We start from the raw sequence: 26,262 nt of genomic DNA on the forward strand, positions 1-26,262 counted from the left end.
AAAGGAATCCCAGGGCTGATCTCCTTCAGAATGGACTGGTTGGATCTCCTTGCAGTCCAAGGGACTCTCAAGAGTCTTCTCCAACACCACAGTTCAAAAGCATCAATTCTTTGGTGCTCAGCTTTCTTCACAGTCCAACTCTCACATCCATACATGACCACAGGAAAAAACATAGCCTTGACTAGACGGACCTTGGTTGGCAAAGTAATGTCTCTGCTCTTGAATATGCTATCTAGGTTGGTCATAACTTTCCTTCTAAGGAGTAAACGTCTTTTAATTTCATGGCTGCAATCACCATCTGCAGTGATTTTGGAGCCCAAAAAAATAAAGTCTGAGACTGTTTCCACTGTTTCCCCATCTATTTCTTTATTAAGTGCTAGTAAAAAATAAAAATGAAAAGATCAGACAAGGTTCTAACAGTCAAGAAGTCTTACCTTTTATGAAATGTTCAGCTTTTAGACCAAAAGTTTTTTCTTACTTCCCAGGCATCCATTTCATAGTGCCTATCTATCTATATTATATAATAATTGGCCTCTGCTTATTGCTAGAGCTGAAACCTCATCCCATGTTCTGAATGCCTCCAGTTACTACAGTTACTAATTATTTTTAAAGTTAGAAGATGATGTGCAGCTAAATATATCTCATCTTCCTAATGGCATTTTTTTAACTGAAATGTAGTTTGTTCCTTTTTATTAGTGCTGACTGAAAATAAATCTTCCTCTTTTCTTCCTTCCCCAGAAAGTTTAGATTATTGGTGTATTTTGCCTTTTGATCAAATTTGGTAGCAGGATTATTTAATTTATATATTTCTATGGGACTCTTTAGTTCCCTCTTTTATCTTGCCTTCTCTTTTCTCTTCTCTTTCTCTTATAAAAATTCTGAATTCCTATTTCCCTGTGAAGTTGAGAATATATCCCAATTCACTAGTTAAGAATAATGAGATAATAAAATTTAAGAACCAACTTGACCATGGATCCTGTTTATGTAGTATATTTAGATGGAAGAAATAATTTTTAGAGAATTGCTGAATTATTGCAAACTTTTACAGTGTAGTAGTTCAATCCTGCCACCCTGGGTACCCATATTCCTGCCTTGAAAAACAAACCTGTCGAAGTAAGGAGGAAACTTAAATTCATGAAGCTAGGGAATGGTTCTTCAGTAATTACTTCTTTCATTTCCACAGTTTTCAATGAAAATGTCAGGAGATGGGGGAAACAAGTACCAAAAGTGAACTAAATTAAGACATTTGCATTAAAATATAATCCAAATTGTAAGTGATCCACTTATAAAAAATGCTGTATGCCCAAGTAAATTGTTATAAACTCTATATTGCTTTAGTAACATTTTTTTTTTTGACCTTATTACCTCCAGGGAGAAAACAGTACAGTCATAAAAACCTTTCTGATAATGTATAGTGCATCTGGATGGAAGAAATAAGACTTGAAAGAGTTGAGATTCAGTCTGTGAACAGGCTTAAGAGTAACTCATACACATTGCGACCTTCCATTAGCTCATGTAGGACTTTGAAGTGAAATGTATTATTGCTTTAGGCACTTGAAGAATCAATGTACATCTTGGGGTTTTTATTCTTGAAAGAGTAATGTTTACCATACATTTTTATTCATCTTAACCCAAGAGAATAAAGTGAATTTCTCTTTTCATATAGTACTGTGAAAAATATTTAATAGCTCATATTGAATTAATTCAAAATATATCCAAAGTAATGAAGGTTATTCACTTAGTTCTCATTTCAACAAGCATTTATTGAGCATATACTTTTTGCTCAGGATTATTTCAGGTACTGAGCATACAAAAATAAATAAGATATGATTTATTTCAGAGCTCAATATATAATTGTTATTATGTAATTTGGCACTGTTACAGTGAATTGCAATAATATGCTACTATGATATATTTTAATCTTTATGTAAATGATATTTGCTCAATTGGTTTTGGCTTCCTTAATATTTGGGCTTTCCAAGTGGCTCAGCAGTAAAGAATCTGCCTGCAGGCCAGGAGACCTGGGTTCCATCCATGGGTCAGGAAGATCCCCTGGAGAAGGACATGGCAACTTGTCTGGAGAATCCCATGGACAGAGGATCCTGATGGGCTACAGTCCATAGGGTCACAAAGAGTTAGACATGACTGAAGAGACTTCGCATACACACAGGTACATCCTAAATATTTAAGTTGTGTAATACACACACACACACACACACACATATATATATGTAATATACAATAATCAGAAGACAGATTAACCAGAATGTATACATTTGCATGTATATTTTTGAAGAAAACTAGTTTACATTATTTCATTCATCATTGGAGCTTCATCATGGAAGCTTGTAGAAAATCATGAGATTCAGGATAAGAAGTTTTATAAAACTAATTAGCCTAGGCTATAACCTTATAAATTAAAATGCAATCAGTATCCTTAAATTACTGGAATGCATTTATGAATTAATAGTTGTTTTAATATAATTCAGTGGTTATTAGACAATTTTATTTGGTTATATAATTAAGAATAATTGTTATAATTTATTTAATTTAAGAAAGCTATCTTTGGGTCAGTTTTTAAATTGTTCAGATTTTCAAACACTTAAACACAATTAGTAGTGCAACCTGATCAATTTTACAAATGTTACAGTCACAGAAATTCTTCTGGAAGGAATCAAAAAACTACTTCAAAATATATTTAATGCTTATTTTTATCCTAATAAGTTTACCATATGCAAGATGATATGGAGAATATGACCTTGCAATAAACAAGATGGTATTTACCCTTTTCTGTTTGTTATCCTTTTCTGTTTCACCTGTGTCTCCATATTTACTTAAAATAATAGATTCTGTTGGGAATACACATTCCTTTTTATATGCATAAATATGAAGAGTAAATTTGTTTACTATATGAAAATTGCTTTGTCTGTTCTTTATATAAATATGTCAGTATAATAGAAGCAACATGTGAACTGTTTCAAGTACTGCTCCCACTACTAATCATGATACTCACTGAATGTCTCCTTTTTTGAGCTCAATTTTGCTCAGTTGCTTCCTGATTTTTTTTCTAAGGGTCCTAAATCTGAACATCTCACTTTTAAAATATAGATCCTTTAGGCACAGGCTATATGCTATATTATCAATTGTTTTTATTAAATGCTGAATTGCTATGGTAAAAAAAGAATAGTGTACATGTAAGGGGCATGTAAAAACTGTTGCATGGTGTCTTACAGCCATAGTGAAAATTTATTTGATGCAGAGTTTCACATTATTTAGCTTAGCATGTAGGACACTCAGCTGGTGTCAAAGACTTTCTTATTGTTGTGAAAGGGTGGGGGAGTCTTGTGGGACTGAGTCCTTTTCTGTTGGATCTAATGCTCTGTCCAGGTAGTATCAGAATTGAATTAAATTGTAGAACACTCAGGTGGTGTCAGACTAGCTTATTGTCTTGAGAAAAGTGTTCACACAGTTAATGTCTAAAAGGGTCAGTAGTGAAGTGTTCTATGTGATAGAAAAGGAGACTAACAGGAAAGAAATATACGGTAAAGAAAAGCTGCATTTTTCCCCCTGCATAGGAAGGGAAAAATCTGACATTCTTCCTAAAGACCTGGGAAGAGTTGAACTCATGTTATTTTCCTCCAAGTATGCTCTTCTGGATGAGTTATAAGCTGGAATTAAGATAGGCATGAGAAACATCAACAATCTTAGATATGCAGATGATATCACTCTGATGGCAGAAAGCCAAGAGGTACTAAAGACCCTCTTGATAAGGGTGAAGGAGGAGAGTGAAAGGACTGGCATAAGACTAAATATTAAAAAACCAAAATCATGGCATCCCAGCCTCATTACTGCATGGCAAATAAAAGGGGAAAAGGTGGAAGTAGTGACAGATTTCTTCTCAGGCTCCAAAATCACTGTGGACGGTGATTGCAGCCATGAAATCAGAAGACGATTCCTTCTTGGCAGGAAAGGGATGACAAACCTGTTTAAAAGCAGAGACATTACTCCTCTGACAAAGGTCTATATAGTTAAGGCTATGGTCTTCCCAGTGGTCATGTACAGTTGTAAGAGCTGGACTGTAAAGAAGGCAAAATGCCAAATAATTGATGCCTTTGGACTGTGCTGCTGGAGAAGACTCTTAAAAGTTCCTTAATCAGCAAGGAGATCAAACCAGTCTATCTTAAGGGAGATCAACCCTGAATATTCCGTGGAAGGACTGATGCTGAAGCTGAAGCTGAAGCTTAAGCTCAAGTATTCTGGTCATCTGATGTGAACAGATGACTCATTGGAAAGTCCCTGATGCTGGGAAAGACTGAGAGCAAAAGAAGAGGGTGTCAGAGGATGAGATGGCTGGATGGCATCACCAATGCAATGAACATGAACTTGGGAAAGCTTCAGGAGTTGGTGAGGGACAGGGAGGCCTGGTGTGCTACAGTCCAAGGGGTCACAAACAATCCGACAAAACTGGGCGACTGAACAGCAGTAGCAACAACATGCTCTTCTTACAGGATTTCCTATTTGAATGATGGCAGCTCTGTTAATCCTCCCAGTTCCTCAGGCCAGAATTCTTGGAGTCATCTTTGACTGTTCTCATTTCTCTCCACTTCTAATTCATGGCCAGTTATAAGGACTCACCCTTCAAAATATTTGCAAGCTTTGAGCACTTCTCTCTATTTCTGCTACTACTTCTGTGGTTTCACACAACCATCATCTCTCACATAAATTATTCCTGTGGTCTCCTAACTGATCTCCCTGCTTTTACCTGTGGATTCTCTGCAGTCAATACTCAGAGATAATCTTTTTAAAAAGAATAAGTGAGATCTTGTCCTTTATTTGTGCAAACCTTCCAATTGCTTCTTCTCTCCCTCACAGCAGATGTAAAAAGATTATAATGTCCTACAGGTAAATAAATAATATCACCTTCTACTCCTTCCTCCCTGACTGGCTTCACTTGAGTCACACCCTCCTACTAAGGTTCTTGGAAAACTCCAGGCACACACCTGTCTCACTAGCCTTTGCTTTCTGCTTTTGTTAAAATACTCTTCCCTCAAATAAATTGCATGGCTCACTCTTATCCTCTGTCAACTCTTCACTTAAGTTTCTTTGTTTTCAAATATTGCAGAGTTTCCCTACCCAGAGTCTTCCAAAGTCAAGGTTAAGGCACAGCCCTTCAGACTGTCAACGTGTCCCAAGATTTCAGATCTAACTTGCGAGTTCAGAGTCCACATGCATTCCCTCAGATTTGATAATTCACTAGAATGACTCATAGGACTTATAAAAATGCCATAAATTACAAATAACAGTTTTAATATAGCGAAGGTCTTCCCTGGTGGCTCAGATGATAAAGAAAATCTGCCTGTAATGTGGAATACCTGGGTTATGAAGATCCCCTAGAGAAGGACAAGGCAACTAACTCTAGTATTCTTTTCTGGAGAATTCCATGGACAGAGGAGACTGGTGAGCTACAATCCGTGGAGTCACAGAGTTAGACACAACTGAGTGAGTAACACACACACGATATAGCAAGAGCACATAGTTCAGAACCAAAGTAAAAGATACAGAGAGCAAGATCTACAACTAACAAGCTTCCAGATAGAAATCTTCAACATCCTCAGAGACACTTCATCTTCATGGCATCAATTGTGGTAATGTGCACATGGAGAACTGCCAACCCAGAAAACTCACCTGACCTTGAGGTTTAGTTTTATTTGGGTTGCATTAGAAAGTCATGGCACAGTCAATTATTGGCCAAGTGGTTCAATTCAATCTTTAGGCCCTTCCTCTTCCTGGAGCTCAGGCTGATATCAGTTGGCTCAAAGTCCCAACCCTCTAATCACTGGTTAGTTTTTCAGGGGAGGTCAGTTCCTTCCCTAAGATTATCAGTGTGTGCAGCCCCACCCTGAGTCATTGCATTAGCAAAAGCCATCATGTGCACAACATGAATCACCCTGTTAGTATAAACTATCAGGTATGGTGCAAAATCCCAAGACTTAGAGGTTGTCTCACGAGGAAATTTGGACAAAGTCAATCAAATTCCTTATTATACACTCCCTACCTCTGCCCTCCACACACACACACATACTTAACATACTCATGATTTCCTATCATCCCCACTTTCCGCTTTATTATTTCTAGGAGCTATTACTATCCAACATACTATATATTTTTCTTTTATTATTATTATTGTCTATCTTTCTCAAGAATGAAAACTATATGAGGTAGGAATTTTTTTCTGTTTTTGCTGTTGTTGAATCTTCTGTGATTCAAACAAGTTTGACAAAGTATGCTCTCAATTGATATTTGTTTAATGAAAGAATAGGTTTAATCTCTAAATTCAGATTCTTTTATAACCCTTCTATTCTTTAAATTGAAATATAGTTATTTAAGCATGACACGACAGAATATAAATCCATGAATATTTGCATATAAGATATTATCCACTATATAGTATATCCTCGTGCCCTGCTTATGATTGAGGAATATTTCAGGTGGCCTTTCAGTTTACAACTACTAATCATGACTTCATTTTACTAGATTGTAAAGCACACTAAAATATATTCACTTTAAAATAACTGTATAGCACGGGGAACTCTGCTCAGTGTTATGTGGCAGCCTGGATGGGTTTGAGGGAGAATGGATCCATGAATACGTATGACTGAGTCCATTCAGTGTTCACCTGAAACTATCGCAACATTGTTAATTGGTTACACTCCAATATAAAATAAATGCTTAAAAAGGAACCATATATCTTAGTTAGAAATAACCATCTCTGAATTCTTAAAGGAATCTTAATTCCTGTGTTAGGATTGGGTAAGCAGTATTGGAATTTGTATTTCTAAGAAAATTTGATACATGAAGTTGAGTATATCCTAGCTCTTCATACCAGGCACCCTGAGTCAGTTAATTTCTTTTTAAAGATTCTATTCATAAAATGAATAGAAAATGTTCCAATACCCATGATAAGCAAGCAATTTTCTGTAATACAATTGTTCAAACGATATTCTGCATTTTTGGTTAAATAAACCATGTTTTAAAACTTTTCAATCTTACATTAGAGGAAAAGTGCAATGAATGATCTTTAGACTACTTTTGTATAACACATATTAGGAAAAAAACCTGATAACAAAAAGAGAAGAGATTTCTTTATATGATGGAAAGTATTGCATATTTTCACTTTGAGGTCTTAATTTTGTAATCGGAATATAAAATATTTTTTTTAAAAATAGCAAAGTCAGATCAGATCAGATCAGATCAGTCACTCAGTCATGTCCGAATCTTTGTAACCCCATGAATCACAGCACGCCAGGCCTCCCTGTCCATCACCAACTCCCGGAGTTCACTCAGACTCACGTCCATCGAGTCAGTGATGCCATCCAGCCATCTCATCCTCTGTCGTCCCCTTCTCCTCCTGCCCCCAATCCCTCCCAGCATCAGAGTCTATTCCAATGAGTCAACTCTTTGCATGAGGTGGCCAAAGTACTGGAGTTTCAGCTTTAGCATCAGTCCTTCCAAAGAAATCCCAGGGCTGATCTCCTTCAGAATAGACTGGTTGGATCTCCTTGCAGTCCAAGGGACTCTCAAGAGTCTTCTCCAACACCACAGTTCAAAAGCATCAATTCTTCGGCGCTCAGCCTTCTTCACAGTCCAACTGTCACATCCATACATGACCACAGGAAAAACCATAGCCTTGATTAGATGAACCTTTGTTGGCAAAGTAATGTCTCCGCTTTTGAATATGCTATCTAGGTTGGACATAACTTTCCTTCCAAGGAGTAAGCATCTTTTAATTTCATGGCTGCAGTCACCATCTGTAGTGATTTTGGAGCCCAGAAAAATAAAGTCAGCCACTGTTTCCACTGTTTCCCCATCGATTTCCCATGAAGTGATGGGACCGGATGCCATGATCTTTGTTGTCTGAATGTTGAGCTTTAAGCCAACTTTTTCACTCTCCACTTTCACTTTCATCAAGAGGCTTTTGAGTTCCTCTTCACTTTCTGCCATAAGGGTGGTGTCATCTGCATATCTGAGGTTATTGATATTTCTCCCGGCAATCTTGATTCCAGCTTGTGTTTCTTTCAGTCCAGTGTTTCTCATGATGTACTCTGCATATAAGTTAAATAAGCAGGGTGACAATATACAGCCTTGACGTACTCCTTTTCCTATTTGGAACCAGTCTGTTGTTCCATGTCCAGTTCTAACTGTTGCTTCCTGACCTGCATACAAATTTCTCAAGAGGCAGATCAGGTGGTCTGGTATTCCCATCTCTTTCAGAATTGTCCACAATTTATTGTGATCCACACAGTCAAAGGCTTTGGCATAGTCAGTAAAGCAGAAATAACTGTTTTTCTGGAACTCTCTTGCTTTTTCCATGATCCAGCGGATGTTGGCAATTTGATCTCTGGTTCTTCTGCCTTTTCTAAAACCAGCTTGAACATCAGGTGTTCACGGTTCACGTATTGCTGAAGCCTGGCTTGGAGAATTTTGACCATTACTTTACTAGTGTGTAAGATGAGTACAATTGTGCAGTAGTTTGAGCATTCTTTGGCATTGTCTTTCTTTGGGATTGGAATGAAAACTGACCTTTTCCAGCCCTGTGGCCACTGCTGAGTTTTCCCAATTTGCTGGCATATTGAGTGCAGCAGTTTCACAGCATCATCTTTCAGGATTTGGAATAGCTCAACTGGAATTCCATCACCTCCACTAGCTTTGTTCATAGTGATGCTTTCTAAGGCAGGATGTTTACATTTATCTTATAATTTTGAAATGAAAATTATATACTGTTTCAGAGGGTTTCGCAGTTGGCTCAGTGGGAAAAACATCTGCCTGCCAATGCAGGAGATGCAAGAAATGTGGATTCAGTCCCTGGGTCGGGAAGATGGAGGAGGAAATGGCAACCCACTTCATTATTCTTGCTGGGAAAATTCCTTGGACAGAGGAGTGTGGTGTGCTACAGGTCATGGGTCACAAAGTCAGACACAGCTGAGGGACTGAACATGCACAGCACAGTGTTTCCGAATTTTGTACCTGGAAAATATATTGCATTTTACAAAGTTTTTAATTTATACAAATAAGAGAATTGTTTCTCTGGTTAAGTTTTAGTCTTTGGAGGTTTTTTCAAATTATAGAATAAAATGTTTCATCACTTCAATAGCTATTTCAATCACTTTTTGAAAACAATATCTGCATCCATAGGCAAAGGAATTTTATTATCTCTGAACTACAATTTGGAATGTCATGAGTTATTTCATAGGACAAAGTTTGTTAAATGAACACTGGCAGTGCCATTAGTGCTTCGCTCTTGAACTCAAGTACAAGTCAGCTCTGTTTAAGTCACCATTTGCAGAAGCCAGAAATGAATGTGCAGTTAAAATGGTGCCATAAGTTAATTAGAATAGAATTAGAAGGAAAGTGGGCTATTTAGGAACATAAGAATTGCTGTACCGAATCACACCAGTGGTTCTCCTGGTTTAATATCCAGCCTCCAGCAGCTGTACTTGTTAGTTTCTAAAGCTTTAAAATAAAAGAAAAAGACTACATAATTCACCTAGACAAGTGTGCCATCTGTGATCTGGAGAAATTTTCTTCCTGACCTCTTTCAAATAATACCCTAAAGCAAGAGGGTTCAATCGTGTTATGATATTGGTTTAGCTTGAATAGCTCTGGTTTTTAATAATTCTTATTAAATCATCCAGTTCCTACATAAAATCAACCAGTTCATCACGAAGCTATTTATCTCTATAGCTCTTGACTCATGGTTGAATATGTCTGCATCTGTGATAAAATAGGAACTTGTGGTACTTATTCAACACAAGTTCTTGATGGCAAAATCTGCCTCAGATAACCATGCTGATGAATGCCTGCTTTTCTTTCCAAATTCTAGGGGTTCACAGGCTTTTGGCAAGAAAAAAAAAAGAGCTGACTTGTACTTGACTTCAAGAGCGAAGCACTAATGGCACTGCCAGTGTCCATTTAACAAACTTTGTCCTATGAAATAACTCACGACACTCCAAATTGTAGTTCAGGGATAATAAAATTCCTTTGCCTATGGATGCAGATATGTTCTATCAGTACTCCCAAGTTTCTGTCAATAATATATTGAAGTTGTGTCATTAATGGTGAAGAATTTTGTGTGGTATACTTTTAGAAAAGTTCAGCTGGAGATTTTCTTATATGGTTGTGCTTAAGTTAGAAAGGGATGAACTGCATTTGCCTGTCACTTTAATCTTTTTTTTTTTTTTTTTTGATATCAGTCTCAGTGACTACTTTCTAGGTTTCTTGGTTATTCTAGATACCACCTCTAGGTTAGTAATTCTAAACTATTATGTTTATACTAAACCGTCAGGCCAAGAATCCCTCAAGAATCCTAAATGCCTACAAACTAAAGTCTAAACCATTTTCCTAGATTGTCAGATCTTATTGCTATAACACTAATATCTTAAAGCTATTATTCTAATAGAATCTCCTCTTAGAGTCCAAGAAAATAACTTTTATTTTTCATTGCTATTTGAACTAGGAGGAACACAATTTTGTACCTTTTTTGTTTTAGTTCCCTTTCTTTAGTTTTCCAAAATTTTCATTCTGGTTCAGTTTCTTTTTTTTTATCCTTACTAAAGGTAAAATTGCATTTCTTTAGGTAATTTCATTTTCTGACAAGTCATGTTTATGCTTGATTTAGGCTACCAGATATTGTTGGTTCTTTGTTTTCATGGATGTCTTTTCTTGTACTTCTCTGAGGGAAACTACGTTTTCCATATGTATTTGTATTTCTAAAGCCTAGAGCAGTGTCAGACTCATAAAAGTTGCATACAAATATATTAAAGGAAAATCTTTAGAATCACCAGTAACTATCCAGATAGTCACTTCCAGAATGTTTATTCTTTGAGTTTCTGTTTGTGTGACCTAGGCAATAATATATTATTGAATCCTACAAGGTGTAAATGAACCAAAAATCGTAAATTTCTGAAAAATTGAGTCAAGCACTATTGATTTAAAAATCACAATTGAAAATATGGGAAGCATCAGCATGAAAACAGTATCTGAAGGTTCTGAATTGGTTTTTACACCTGATATTAAGAAATGAAGCAAATTCCAGGCAAAAGTAATACCTAGGCAAAGACAGGAGGTGAAATAGAGAAAGAAATCATTAAGAAAGTGTCCCTAATTCGTGTTGGCTGGCTTGCAAAGAGATACCCGAAAGTAAGCTTGGGAATGTGGGTGGCATGTTCACTAATCTTTATCTGATCTCACAGGGGAATTATTGAAGGATTTTTAAGTAGTGAACAAATTTATATGAATGAAAGAACAATTTAAAAGTTAGACCTAGAGTAATACAGTTATTACATACCAAGGAAATAAGCAATCAGTCCCAAACTTAGATATATATGTTCAAATGTAAAGAAAATATTATTATTTTAAAATAGAATATATTTTTCTTCCTATATGTTAAGCATAAATATGTGTAAAAATTTCATCTTTAAATTTTAATTCCTACAATTTTAACTAACATAGTGCTTCAAGGTACTGAAAACATTCAACTAGTTCTTTTATGCTTGATATTATCAAGCAAATCAACATTTTTCTGACTTTTTAGAAGCTCTTATTGATTTCTGAGAACATTATATATGTCTGTGTGTATACACACACCCACACACACACCCACACCCACCCACACACACACACACACACACACACACACACACACACATATATATATATATATATATATATATATATATATATAAATCTATCAGTGATTTCAAAAGAACTATAATGCCTCTCTATTTTTTTAGAAATCCGAATGGGACCCAGAACAATAGTACAAGATGGCCTGTCTTCAAAAGCAATGAACAAAAGTATTTCACCTTAAATACAGAGTCACCAAAAGTAAATACCAAACTACGTGCTCAACAATGCCGATTCTGGACACTATTTTTTCCCAAAGTTTTGGAAATTACAGGTATTTGTTACTTTTTTGTTCTGTTAGTATTTGGTTAAATAATTAGTTGTGGGCTATGTAAAAGAGGAAAATGTTACACAATCCAGGGCAGGGTGATAATGTTCATCTGCGAATTTACAGTTAATTGATTCCACTGTGTACATTATTTAAAGAAAGTAAAACCAGGCATTTTCTCTAGAAGAAAATGAAACCTAATACTGGAACTAAGATAGGGTGATCTTTCTATTCAGCAAATTTTTGTGGAATTATTTAATAGAAATTGAAAAAGTAAATATATAAAATAAACAGCTTATAAAACTGAAAAATTGAACTAGTATAAAACTAAATACAATTGATAATCCAAAAGAGGCAAAAACAAATTTAGTAATACATTGATTGATTTTTAAGGGGAAAAAATCTCTAACATTTATATATTTAAAAACATTATCCAAATATTTCTAAATATTCTGAGCTTGGAAATATTTAAGACCAGAGACATACATTATATAACATAATAAACAAGTAGTAATTTAGTTAGCTATGCTTCAGAAAGTGATTACTTAGATTTATATAAGGAAATATTAAGAAAATGGTTCAGATCATCATTTATTTCAAAATTCACTAGTAAAATATTTAACTAAGCTCAAACAATCAACTTGAGTGATTGCATATTCTCTAAGAAAAATGACATACATATACAATCCATTGCCTTTTGTTGTTTGTTTGCTTTGTTTTGTACTTTTAATGCCCAGCTCTTTATAACTGATGTGGCTCCTCAAGTCTATTTTCTATATTTTTCAAATAAAAGTAATTTACTTTCAACCACTAGACATACTGCTAACCAGTTACTTTAGACTTTACCCTCTGTTTCTCATAATATGCCACAATTTTCAAGCTATATTTTAGATATAACTATATAGCAGCTGTTTTAGTTTCTTCTTTAGAGAGGTTAAGGGTTAGTTTCAGGCAAATAAGGACATTTCAGAGTTGTATTTGAGTGTTTAATATGCTTTTTTATTTTCTCAGACATTACTCACCAAAATTATAATTACAGACTCCACCTGTTTGGGAAGCATTACTTATAGACCAGTTCTCTGTGTACTCCCAAATGTTCTGTGACACAATATACAGCAGAGATGGGCTTCTGCATCCCTTGGCAGAGCTACAGTGCTGCCCTCGTGTCCTCTGGGTGTGAATAGCAATGAGGTAACATGCATAATCTGCCAGGAGACTAGAAGAGGTACCATTTAACATATCACAGATTATATAGTCTCAATCTTTACTTAAAATATCAGTATTTTGAAATGGGAGGATCATAATTTGAAGCAAAATAAGCTGAGAGTAGGGGAAATTTTTAAATGACTACTTTATTATAAAATCAACTTAGTCGTTCAGGTTCAAGCACATGTGGTCTATTGCAGTGTGTGTGCGTGTGTGCTAAGTCATTTCAGTTGTGTCCAACTCCTTGCAACCCTGTGGATGTAGCCTGCCAAGCTCCTCTGTCCATGGGATTCTCCAGGCAAGAATACTGGAGTGGGTTGCCATGTCCTTCTCCAGGGGATCTTCCCAAACTACGTATCAGACCTGTGTCTCTTAAATCTCCAGCCTCCATTGGCTGGTGGGCTCTTTACCATTAGCGCCACCTGGGAAGCCCCTACTTTAGTTTATTTGTGTATAAAATAAAATTTCAATATCAGCAAATTTTGAAGACGTACTTCAAAATCTCTATCTCTAAATACCCAACTTCTATAAAGCAGTTGAATAAATCAATTCCTATGTTTTTGGCTAGATGCTGCTCTATCCTACACAGGGATGAACAACTTCCTAATGAAAAGAACACTGAGCTGTATGGAAATACATATCTCACTCTGGGATACTTCCAATGTGCCTTGAAAACATATTTTATATTTATCACTATTTTTTCAGATAATCACCCAAAAGGAGTTTTATGAAATATATTTAATAAATTTTAAAATAAATGTATGACATAATTGTTATAATATCAACAAATTATTCATTAGTAATAACAATATTTATACTTAAATAAACATAGTTAGTTTGAAATGTCATGTCTTTGAGTTTTATAAGCAAATAATGTCAGAGAAGGCAATGGCACCCCACTCTAGTACTCTTGCCTGGAAAATCCCATGGATGGAGGAGCCTGGAAGGCTGCAGTCCATGGTGTCGCTCCAGGTCAGACAAGATTGAGCAACTTCACTTTCACTTTTCACTTTCATGCATTGGAGAAGGAAATGGCAACCCACTCCAGTGTTCTTGCCTGGAGAATCCCAGGGATGGGAAAGCCTGGTGGGCTGCCGTCTATGAGGTCGCACAGAGTCGGACACGACTGAAGTGACTTAGCAATAGCAAGCAAATAATGTTGAGGGATTTAAATATTAAGAAGATATGTTCTTACCATACTTTATAATTTTCAAGTCATAAAACTTTAAACATTTTACTCTTCAATATTCTGAAAATAGGGTTCTTCAGATGGCTTAGGCTGAAGATTTTATGGAAATACTCCTTTTGGTTTTTTAAAAGCAAGTAAACTTCATAAGCAAAGGAAGATTTCAAAAAATAAATACTGAACAGGACTTCTTAAAAGGAGAAATGTTTACTTCACTCACAATGGAAGTACAATAAGCATAAGTACCTACTGAGCAGTTATTTACATCTGAGTAGTAAATATGCTCAAACAATCCTTAAGATTTCTTTAACACACAGATTCTAACACTTAACTTCAGACTATATTTCAGCACACACCTATGGTCTTATTGCAAGTACCTGCAAGAAATAAAATACACTATTTGTTTCAACTGTTAACAAATTCAGATTTTTGTTGCTAAGAATATAACTACAATATTTCATAATCACAAGAAACGGAAGTAGAGAAATGACCCAATGTTGATGAAATATCAATATTTTTCAATAAAATTGAGGAAGTAAATTCATATAAAGGGAAAAAATTGACCTTCGCATCTTCTCAGATTAAAAAAAAAAAACAGATCCAATTATTCCTCCTTTGGCCTTTGAATAAATCATGAAATACTGCTTGATACAACTAAAGAAGACTAATATAAATTTAAGAGCTGAGATATTATTCTGATTGGTCACATTGGAATCTCATATTCTGCTACTGGCTAATTAGTTAGCAAGAATGCAAAAAAAAAAAATGGTATAGTGAAAAGGTAGTTTGAAGGAAAAATATCAAGCAATTTTCCATATTTGACTTTTCCATGCCTTGTTAAAAGCAAAACAAAGCAAGTTCAGTTCAGTTCAGTCACTCAGATGTGTCCAACTCTTTGCAACCCCATGAACCGCATCACGCCAGGCCTCCCTGTCCATCACCAACTCCCAGAGTCTACCGAAACCCATGTCCATCAAATTGGTGATGCCATCCAACCAGCTCATCCTCTGTCATCCCTTCTCCTCCTGTCCTCAATCTTTCCCAGCATTAGGGTCTTTTCAAATGAGTCAGCTCTTCTCATCAGGTGGCCAAAGGATTGGAATTTCAGCTTTAACATCAGTCCTTCCAATGAACACCCAGAACTGATCTCCTTTAGGATGGACTGGTTGGATCTCCCTGCAGTACAAGGGACTCTCAAGAGTCTTCTCCAACACCACAGTTTAAAGGCATCAATTCTTCTGCGCTCAGCTTTCTTTATAGTCCAACTCTCACATTCATACATGACCACTGGAAAAAGCATAGTCTTGACTAGACAGACCTTTGCTGACAAAGTAATGTCTCTGCTTTTTAATATGCTGTCTAGGTTGGTCATAACTTTCCTTTCAAAAGCAAGCGTCTTTTAATTTCATGGCTGCAACCATCATCTGCAGTGATTTTGGAGCCTAGAAAAATAAAGTCAACCACTATTTCCACAGTTTCCCCATCTATTTGGCATGAAGTGATGGGACCAGATGCCATGGTCTTCGTTTTCTGAATGTTGAGCTTTAAGCCAACTTTTTCACTGTCCTCTTTCACTTTCATCAAGATGCTCTTTAGTTCTTCGCTTTCTGTCATAAGGGTGGTGTCATCTGCCTATCTGAGATTATTGATATTGCTCCCAGCACTCTTGATTCCAAATTGTGCTTCCTCCAGCCCAGTGTTTCTCATGATGTACTCTGCATATAAGGTAAATAAGTAGGGTTATAATATACAGTCTTGACATACTCCTTTACCTAATTGGAACTAGTCTGTTCTTTCGTGTTCAGTGTAACTGTTGCTTCCTGACCTGCATACAGGTTTCTCAAGAGGTGGGTCAGATGGTCTGGTATTCCCATCTCTTTCATAATTTTCCACAGTTTATTGTGATCCACACAGTCAAAGGCTTTGGCATAGTCAATAAAGCAGAAATAGATGTTTTTCTAGAACTCTCTTGCTTTTTCGATCATCCAGTGGATATTGGCAGTTTGATCTCTGGTTCCTCTGCCTTTTTTAAAACCAGCTTGAACATCAGGAAGTTCACAGTTCACGTATTGCTGAAGACTGGCTTGGAGGATTTTGAGCATTACCTTGGTAGTGTGTGAGATGAGTGCAACTGTGTGGTAGTTTGTGCATTCTTTGGCATTGCCTTTCTTTGGGATTGGAAGGAAAACTGACCTTTTCCAGTCCTGTGGCCACTGCTGAGTTTTCCAAATTTGTTGGCATATTGAGTGCAGCACTTTCACAGCATCATCTTTCAGGATTTGAAATAGCTCAACTGGAATTCCATCACCTCCACTAGCTTTGTTCATAGTGATGCTTTCTAAGGCCCACTTGACTTTACATTACAGGATGTTTGGCTCTAGGTGAGTGATCACACCATAATGATTGTCTGGGTCATGAAGATCTTTTTTATATAGTTCTGTGTATTCTTTTCACCTCTTCTTAATATCTTCTGCTTCTGTTAGGTCTCTACCATTTCTGCCTTTTATTGAGCCCATATTTTCATGAAATGTTCCCTTGGTATCTCTAATTTTCTCGTAGAGATCTCTAGTCTTTCCCATTCTATTGTTTTCCTCTATTTCTTTGCATTGATTGCTGAGGAAGGCTTTCTTATCTCTCCTTGCTATTTTTTGAAACTCTGCTTTCAAATGGGTATATCTTTCATTTTCTCCTTTGCTTTTCACTTCTCTTCTTTTCACAGCTATTTGTAAGCCCTCCTCAGACAGCCATTTTGCTTTTTTGCATTTCTTTTTCTTATGGATGGTCTTGATTCCTGTCTCCTGTATAATGTCATGTACCTCCATCCACAGTTCATCAGGCACTCTGTCTCTCAGATCTAGTCCCTTAAATCTATTTCTCACTTCCACTGTATAATCATAAGGGATTTGATTTAGGTCATACCTGAATGGTCTAGTGGGTTTCTCCACTTTCTTCAGTTTAAGTCTGAATTTTGCGATAAGGAGTTCATGATCCAAGCCACAGTCAACTCCTGGTCTTGTTTTTGCTGACTGTATAGAGCTTCTCCATCTTTGGCTACAAAGAATATAATCAATCTGATTTCGGTGTCGACCATCTGGTGATGTCCATGTGTAGAGTCTTCTCTTAAGACTAGAGTTATTTAATGATCAAAGTAACTGTTCTATTTATCTCACTGTAAAAGCATATGGAGACTTCACAAAACCCAGCCTGAGTTATCATGAAAATGAAAGTTGCTCAGTGTGTCCGACTCTTAGCGACTCCATGGACTATACATTCCACATGGAATTTTCCAGGCCAGAATAGCCTTTCCAACCCACAGATCAAACCCAGGTCTCCCCCATTGCACACAAATTCTTTACCAGCTGAGACACCAGGGATGTCCAAGAATACCAGAGTGGGTAACCTCTCCCTTCTCCAGTAGATCTTCCTGACAAGTTTATCATAGTTCACTCTATCTCACCACACACCTCAAATTATAACAGGGAAATTATTGTTTATGATTTACTCCATAAAGAATTATTAATCCCTTTGCAATTTTAATAACTGATTGAAGAACTGGAAGATAAGCAAGTAAAGGGAACAGAAGATATTTTTATGATCTCTTAAAGCACAGGAAATATGTTATTTTTTATTGTAATGTTCAGTACCATTCAGTATCAATATAATTAATGTCTTCTACCTTCATCTTGATTAACAATAACAGTAACTTCTCTTATGTTCTGTCCTAACTCCTCAGACTTGGCTAGTTAGACTTAGCTCACTCTTTTTTAACTGACAAGACAAAAAATTGTTTAATTATTATCCTTCTTTCTGTAGGGAAGCCTGCTGACTTTTCCCCAAATGAAACAAATGTGGGCAAAACAAAGATCATAAAAATCCTGAAAAAGTTGTATCAGTGTGTTATTAAATTACTGGTATTGATCTAGGTCTACAATGATTCAATAAAGAGCGAAGTTAGGAAATAATTTTTGTAACAAAGGCAGTAAGTTCATTTCCAGAGCTCCCCAAAGATGCATATAGTTTAATTCCAAAATGTACACATCATCTCAATTATCCCTCATGGCAACACTGCAAAATAGGGATTACCAACTCCATTTACAGTTGGAAAATTAATTTGAAAAGCTAGTTTCTTTTATACTAATATCATAATTGGTCAACTGGAATTTCAACACATGTCACTCCAAAGCCTATACTGAGGTTCTTTTCTTTATTTCACAATGCAGCACCCTGTTAACTACAAAACAAATAGAACTACATCACAATGATGATGATAAATCTATAGCCACTTAAGTATAACAGTATTCCAGTTTGGGAAGAAAAAGAAGGAGGGGAGGAGAAAAAAAATTCTAATTTTGGTTATGATTTATGACATAGGACTAAGGTTTTTTTTTTATTGTCTTTTCATTAGAGTGTATTCAGTTGCTTTAGATTCTGTTAGAAAATAATTAAATGTTTTGTACTATATTGTCTCAATCAATATTCAGTAATTCTAAAGGGAAAATGTAATCAGATTTACAGAGCATTTTGACATTAGAAAGTAAACTTTGAGTAAGTAAATTGTATAGATATTTGATTATGACACAAGAAGAAATAAATTTATCTTTATATGAATCAATGGATTTTATATAATTCCATGAAGAAAATCAGATATAAGACCTTTTCTATAAATATTAAAATTCATCATCTAAATGCTAAATTACTAGTCATTTATTTGTTATACCAAAAGTTTTATCGTTTCTAAACCAGTCGTTTATTTGTTATAGAAAAAGTTTTGTCGTTTCTAACCTTATTTTGTGTAAATAATTTTAAAACAGCATTTAATTATCATAAAAAAGAACAGAAGAGTGAATCATTTGGTAGGATATTTAATATGTTTCTTCCACATTTACTGTTTTTTGATTCTTTAGAAAAGTTCTTTTATTCACTTAAAAAAATAGTATAGCCATTGACCTTTTCAAAGGCATTTTACCTAAAAATAGGACATTTTTGTCCTATAAACGCAAATATAAATGCACAAATATTTGTCCAATGTCCAAGCACTGTGAACATTTCAAACCTAAATATATCTTAAATTACAGGGGAATCTCTTAATGACATTAAATATTTTGATTTTCATTTAACAAAAAACAAATCACTGAATGTGCTCCATTGTTAATAATATGAAGACATTTTTATGTATACATTATAATGTAGTATGAGATCACATGAACATTCTTCTCCTAATTAGCACCTTACAAAGTTATAATTAATTTCAAAAATTCCTAACTGGAAAGTATATAATAAAAATTGTCAGTTTTTATTTTCACAATAGTTGAAATAACTTAAAATTTTGTTTTTAATTTAATGACTGTAGCTCAGCATCCTAAAGACTTAAAAAGTGACAGAACTACAAATATATAAAAGACCTATAGATTTAAATAAACCATCTTCTAGCTTTACTCAGTTCAGTTCAGTCGCTCAGTCATGTCCGACTCTTTGTGACCCCATGGACTGCAGTACGCCAGGCTTCTCTGTCCATCACCAACTGCTAGAGCTTGCTCAAACTCATGTCCATTGAGTCGGTGATGCCATCCAACCATCTCATCCTCTGTCGTCCCCTTCTACTCCTGCCTTCAATCTTTTCCAGCATCAGTGCCTTTTCCAATGAGTCAGTTCTTCATATCAGGTGCCCAAAGTATTGGAGTTTCAGCTTCAGCATCAGTCCTTCTAATGAACATTCAGGACTGGTTTCCTTTAGGATGGACTGGTTGGATATCCTTGCAGTTCAAGGGACTCTCAAGGGTCTTCTCCAACACCACAGTTCAAAAGCATCAATTCTTTTGCACTCAGCTTTCTGTATAGTTCAATTCTCACATCCATACATGACTACTGGAAAACCATAGCTTTGACTGGATGGACCTATGACAGCAAAGTAATGTCTTCTCTTTTTAATATGCTGTCTGGGTTGGTCACAGCTTTTCTTCTAAGGAGTAAGCATCTTTTCCTTCCATGGCTACAGTCACCATCTGCAGTGATTTTGGAGCCCAAGAAAATCAAGTCTGTCACTGTTTGCATTGTTTCTCCATCTATTTGCCATAGATCCAGATGCCATGATCTTAGTTTTCTGAATGTTGAATTTTAAGCCAGCTTCTAAATTCTCCTCTTTCACTTTCATCAAGAGGCTCTTTAGTCACTCTTCACTTCTGCTCTAAGGGTAGTGTCATCTGCATATCTGAGGTTATTGATATTTCTCCTGGTAGTCTTGATTCCAGTTAGTGCTTCATCCAGCCTGGTATTTCTCATGATGTGCATATAAGTTAAATAAGCAAGATGACAATATTCAATCTTGACATACTCCTTTCCCTATTTGGAACCAGACTGTTGTTCCATGTTCAGTTCTAACTGTTGCTTCTTGATTTGCATACAGATTTCTCAGGAGGCAGGTCAGGTGGTCTTGTATTCCCATCTCTTTAAGAATTTTCCACAGTTTGTTGTGATACACACAGTCAAAGTCTTTAGTATAGTCAATAAAGCAGAAGTTGATGTTTTTCTGGAACTCTCTTGCTTTTTCAATGATCCAAAAGATGTTGGCAATTTGATATTGGTTCCTCTGCCTTTTCTAAATCCAGCTAGAAAATCTGGAATATTGCCAGAGTCCAGCTCCAGCAGCCAGGGAATCAGCCGGAAGGGGTGAGCAGTGTCGGCGGATGATGATATAGCCTCTTACTCATAGTGTGGAACTACATGTTTATTTCAAGCTTCAGGTTTTCTTTTATACTTTGAGAAAAGCATTAGGTCAGTGGTTTGACATTTTTAGATTTCTCCCACCCAGATTTATTGTCTCCAGAAATCATTGTTGTTCTACAGAGTTCCAGCTTCAGGGATTCTCTCAGAATCGGCGTTACTATCTATTATCTACTTTCTCTTATGTGTTCTATACTTAACTTGTGATTACATTGTAACTCATGCTACATTCCTCAGTTTATTTCTTATTTTTCTAAATCCTGTTTGCCCCTAGCATCTTAACATCACTATCTCCTAAAAAGGCTTCTAGCTATTCTTAATTATTCCTAAACCCAAACTAAGCAAACTTCTTTTGCCATAAATATTTCCCTCACAAACAGGTCTCAGATAACAGTCCTTCCCCTGGCCTCAAGCTGCGGCCTATGTGCTCATCCTGGGACATTCTTTGTAAAGATCCTTGAACAAATGTCAACGGTTATTTTATAGATTATTTTCCGGGCACAACTGCAGAAGGCTTTGTGCTTTCTCATGCTTCTCTCAAGCACCTTAACATTCTTTCCAGCCAACTCAACCGAAGAAAGGAAAAAACAAATCAGAATCACAAGGCCTAACTCCTTCATCCCGGGGCCGTGCCTGCAAGATGAGGAGAGGGTGTTGGGGCCATGCCTCCATTTGGTCAGTAATGCCTAATGCAGATCCTGACAGAACATCACAGTTCACATACAGTTGAAGTCTGGCTTGGAGAATTTTGAGCATTACTTTGGTAGCACGTGAGAAGAGTGCAATTGTGTGATAGTTTGAACAATCTTTGGCATTGCCTTTCTTTGGGATTGGAATGAAACCTGACCTTTTCTAGTCCTGTGACTACTGCTGAGTTTTCCAATTTGCTGACATATTTAGTATAGCCCTTTCATAGCATCATCTTTTAGGATTTGAAATAGCTCAACTGGAATTCCATCACCTTCACTAGCTTTGCTCATAATGATGCTTTCTAAAGCCCACTTGACTTCGCATTCCAGGATGTCTGGCTCTAGGTGAGTGATCACACCACCATGGTTATCTGGGTCATGAAGATAACTTTTATATAGTTCTTCTGTGTATTCTTGCCACCCTTTCTTAATATGTTCTGCCTTTTTGAGGTCCATACCATTTCTGTCCTTTTTTTGTGCCTATCTTTGCATGAAATGTTCTATTGGTATCTCTAGTTTTATTGAAAAGACTTCTAGTCTTTCTCATTCTATTGTTTTCCTCTAGTTCTTTGCACTGATCACTGAGGAAGGCTTTCTTGTCTCTCCTTGCTATTCTTTGGAACTCTCTTTCAAATGGGTGTACCTTTCCTTTTCTCTTTTGCTTTTCACTTCTCTACTTTTCTCACCTATTTGTAAGCCTTCCTCAGACAAAGCCTTTTGCATTTCTTTTTCTTGGGGATGGTCTTGATCACTGCCTCCTATACAATGTCATGAACCTCTGTCCATAGTTCTTCAGGCACTCTGTCTATCAGATCTAATCCCTTGAATCTTTTTGTCATTTCCACTGTATAATCATAAGGTATTTGATTTAAGTCATACCTGAATGGTCCCATCACTTCATGGGAAATAGATGGGGAAACAGTGGAAACAGTGTCAGACTTTATTTTTGGGGGCTCCAAAATCACTGCAGATGGTGACTGCAGCCATGAAATTAAAAGACACTTACTCCTTGGGAGAAAAGTTATGACCATCCTAGATAGCATATTGAAAAGCAGAGACATTACTTTGCCAACAAAGGTCCGTCTAGTCAAGGGTATGGTTTTTCCAGTGGTCATGTATGGATGTGAGAGTTGGAGTGAAGAAAGCTGAGTGCCGAAGAATTGATGCTTTTGAACTGTGGTGTTGGAGAAGACTCTTAAGAGTCCCTTGAACTGCAAGGAGATCCAACCAGTGCATTCTGAAGGAGATCAGCCCTGGGATTTCTTTGGAAGGACTGATGCTGAAGCTGAGACTCCAGTACTTTGGCCACCTCATGAGAAGAGTTGACTCATTGGAAAAGACTCTGATGCTAGGAAGGATTGGGGGCAGGAGGAGAAGGGGACAACAGAGGATGAGATGGCTGGATGGCATCACTGACTCGATGGACATGAGTCTGAGTGAACTCCAGAAGTTGGTGATGGACAGGGAGGCCTGGCGTGCTGCAATTCATGGGGTTGCAAAGAGTCGGACACGAATGAACAACTGAACTGAACTGAACTGAAATTAATGGTTTAGTGGTTTCCCCTACTTTCTTCAATTTAAGTCTTAATTTGGTAATAAGGAGTTCATGGTCTAAGCTCCAGTCAGCTCACAGTCTTGTTTTTGCTGATTGTGTGGAGCTTCTCCATTTGTGGCTACAAAGAAAATAATCAATCTGATTTTGGTATTGACTGGTGATGTCCATTTGTAGAGTGTTCTCTTGTGTTGTTGGAAGAGGTTGTTTGCTATGACCAGTGCTATCTCTTGACAAAACCTCCTAAAACCTTAAACCATGAGAGTACTACAAATATATTAAATACCTATAGATTTGAATAAACCATCTTCTGGCTTTATTACATCTATTTATATTAGGAACTTAAATATATGATTTTAAAAGCCTGTAATTTAAGAGCTTCTATTGTTTACAATCTTTATTCTTTAATATAATACACTTCAAATAAATCAAAATTTCAAGTTTTTTTTGTATTACATAAACCCTTTTTGGTTCCTTGTCTCATATTATTTCTGGTAGAAACACTCCTTTCCCCTGACACATACATACACTTTGCAAACTGCTGAAAAACAGAGATTTTCTTGGTCATCTTTCTAATTTTCAAAGCAGTTAATAAACTTCTATGTTACACTATTTTTAATAAACTCTTTTCAATGACCAGGCTTTGTGCGTAATGAAAATATATTCATACAGAAAGAATGTAAGATCTATGTAGAATGCCAATTACACAGTTCTCCTAAAGAATTAATAATACATATTTATATATGAATATTTTCATCAGAAATAATACTCTGCTATATAATTAGATATGTAAAATATATGTATTAAATGAGATTTTTGCTATGCTTAGGGGAGTCTAGAAAACAATATTTATGTATCTTCTCAGAAACTATAGCAAAAATATTTAATATAATTTTACATAATATACAAACTGATGTGTGTTGCATTTTATGTTGAATACATCTTGTATGTATATGTAATTTTCAATTTCATATAGTATATTTAAAATTTATTAGTTTTTTCATGTAGTGAAGGAAGTTGATAATAAATAATGAATTAAAAGATCACTGTGCAGTGTGCTAGGAGAAAATGGTATCTGAAATCAAAATTATTTTTTAATTAACCAACAGATATTGAAATGTAGATTAACACAACTCACTCCGTGTTTTACAGGAAATATTGATGAAGTAGAACGAGAATGGAAAGCAGGATTCCATCGCTGGAACAATTACATGATGGATTGGAAAAATCAATTTAACGATTACACTAGCAAGAAAGAGAGCTGTGCAGGTCTCTAATTAATAGATTTACCTTTTATAGAATGTTCGTTTTCCTGTAGATCAAGGCAAAACTATCATTGGCTCTCTTACACTCCTGGTAAGAAAGCTATTATGTATAAAACAAAAATGTCAAAAGGATAAAATCGATTCCTCTCTTCTTTCACTTAGTATTGTACCTAGCATTCCAAAACCCAAATGGCTAGAACAAGTTTAATTAAATTTCACATTATAAAGTATGACAATTAATTATATGCATATTAAAACAGTTTGCAGCTTCAAACTCTCTCTTTCCTGAATAACTTTAAGAAAGTATTTCCCTAAAATGTATCTGAGTTGTTTCCAATCTCCAACTGATTTGTATTACCACTGATAAAAGATATTTTTAAAAAATGGGTGGGAGGTCTTGAAACATTACATACTGTGATTTACAATATTATTTCCTTTTAATTAATTTATGCATTTAATGTTAATATGATATATTAAAACAAACAAAGTAATTGGCTTCTTTGGTTTTTCTTTTATATGAAGGCAAGAGAATTTATTTAAGAGAATCTTAAAATAAGAGACTTGGTCACTTGAAATTACCTAATGATAGAAACAAAATGTCACAACCAAAAGACAAAATGTAAAAGAATATAATTACTTGTATTTTGAATTTTTTAAAGATGTGTATGCTTATAGTCTTAAAATTATACTCCTGTTTCTTCAATTTTTTTCTTTCTCACTTCCTCACTCGTCAACTGTCCCAAACATGTCCACATGTAAATTACTCTTCCTGTAATTCAAAAACTATGTACTCTCTGAAATATCCCTTGACTGGACCCAGATATATCAGGATTTTAGTAAAGAAATTGTTCAATTTCAAAAAAGAAATGATTATATTTTTTCAGATAAATTATATTGTTTTAATAATATTAAAAATTACAAATTTGCACTTACTAACTTTCATGACAAGGGAATGCATCCCATGAATAAATTCATTGTCTTTCATTAAAGGGGAGATGTCAGGGGATTTTAAATCCCAGGAAAAAGCAGCACTGTTTTTGTTTTGTTTTGCTGTTTTTCTTGTCATTTCTTTTTTTCTTTTTTCTTTACAATTTTATTTGTTTTTCAGGCTGTGCTGGGTCTTCGTTGTTGTGCAGGCTTTCCTCTAGTTGTGGCATATGGGGGCTACTCTTCTTTGCAGTGCCCAGGCTTCTCATTGTCGTGGCTTCTCCTGTGGAACACAGGCTCTAGGGCACATGCACTTCAGTAGTTGTGGGACAGGGGCTCAGTAGTTGTGGTTCCCAGGCTCTGGAGCATAGGCTCAGTAGTCGTGGTACAGAGGCTTAGTTGCTCTTAGGCATGTGAGTTATTCCTGGATCAGGCCCGTGTCTCCTGCATTGGCAGGTGGATTCTTTACCACTGAACTACCAGGGAAGCCCAGGGCAGTGTTGTTGATTATGCTAATTAAGCACTGAAAACTAGTACTCAGTATAAAGTGAGTCTATCAGTCTGCAGACTGTCAGCAGAAGCAAATCTCATTATTCATTGGTCATAAGTATCTCTATGCTGCTGCTAAGTCGCTTCAGTCGTGTCCTACTCTATGCGACCCCACAGACGGCAGCCCACCAGGCTCCGCTGTCCCTGGGATTCTCCAGGCAAGAACACTGGAGTGGGTTGCCATTTCCTTCTCCAATGCATGAAAGTGAAAAGTGAAA

The 26,262-nt window shown here is 36.0% G+C and overlaps 1 protein-coding gene across 1 annotated transcript in view; it reads left to right on the forward strand.

Annotated features, from left to right (window-relative positions):
• The window catches only part of BCHE (butyrylcholinesterase), a 78,402-nt gene extending 53,339 nt beyond the window's left edge, over positions 1–25,063 (forward strand). Inside the window, 2 exon segments of the mRNA NM_001076906.2 lie at positions 11,790–11,956; positions 24,456–25,063. Of these exon segments, the coding sequence (NP_001070374.1) occupies positions 11,790–11,956; positions 24,456–24,580 (292 nt within the window). The 3' untranslated portion in view covers positions 24,581–25,063.
• The last annotated feature ends 1,199 nt before the right edge of the window (positions 25,064–26,262 follow it).

This window comes from Bos taurus, chromosome 1 (assembly GCF_002263795.3).
Source record: "Bos taurus isolate L1 Dominette 01449 registration number 42190680 breed Hereford chromosome 1, ARS-UCD2.0, whole genome shotgun sequence".
Taxonomy (NCBI): domain Eukaryota; kingdom Metazoa; phylum Chordata; class Mammalia; order Artiodactyla; family Bovidae; genus Bos; species Bos taurus.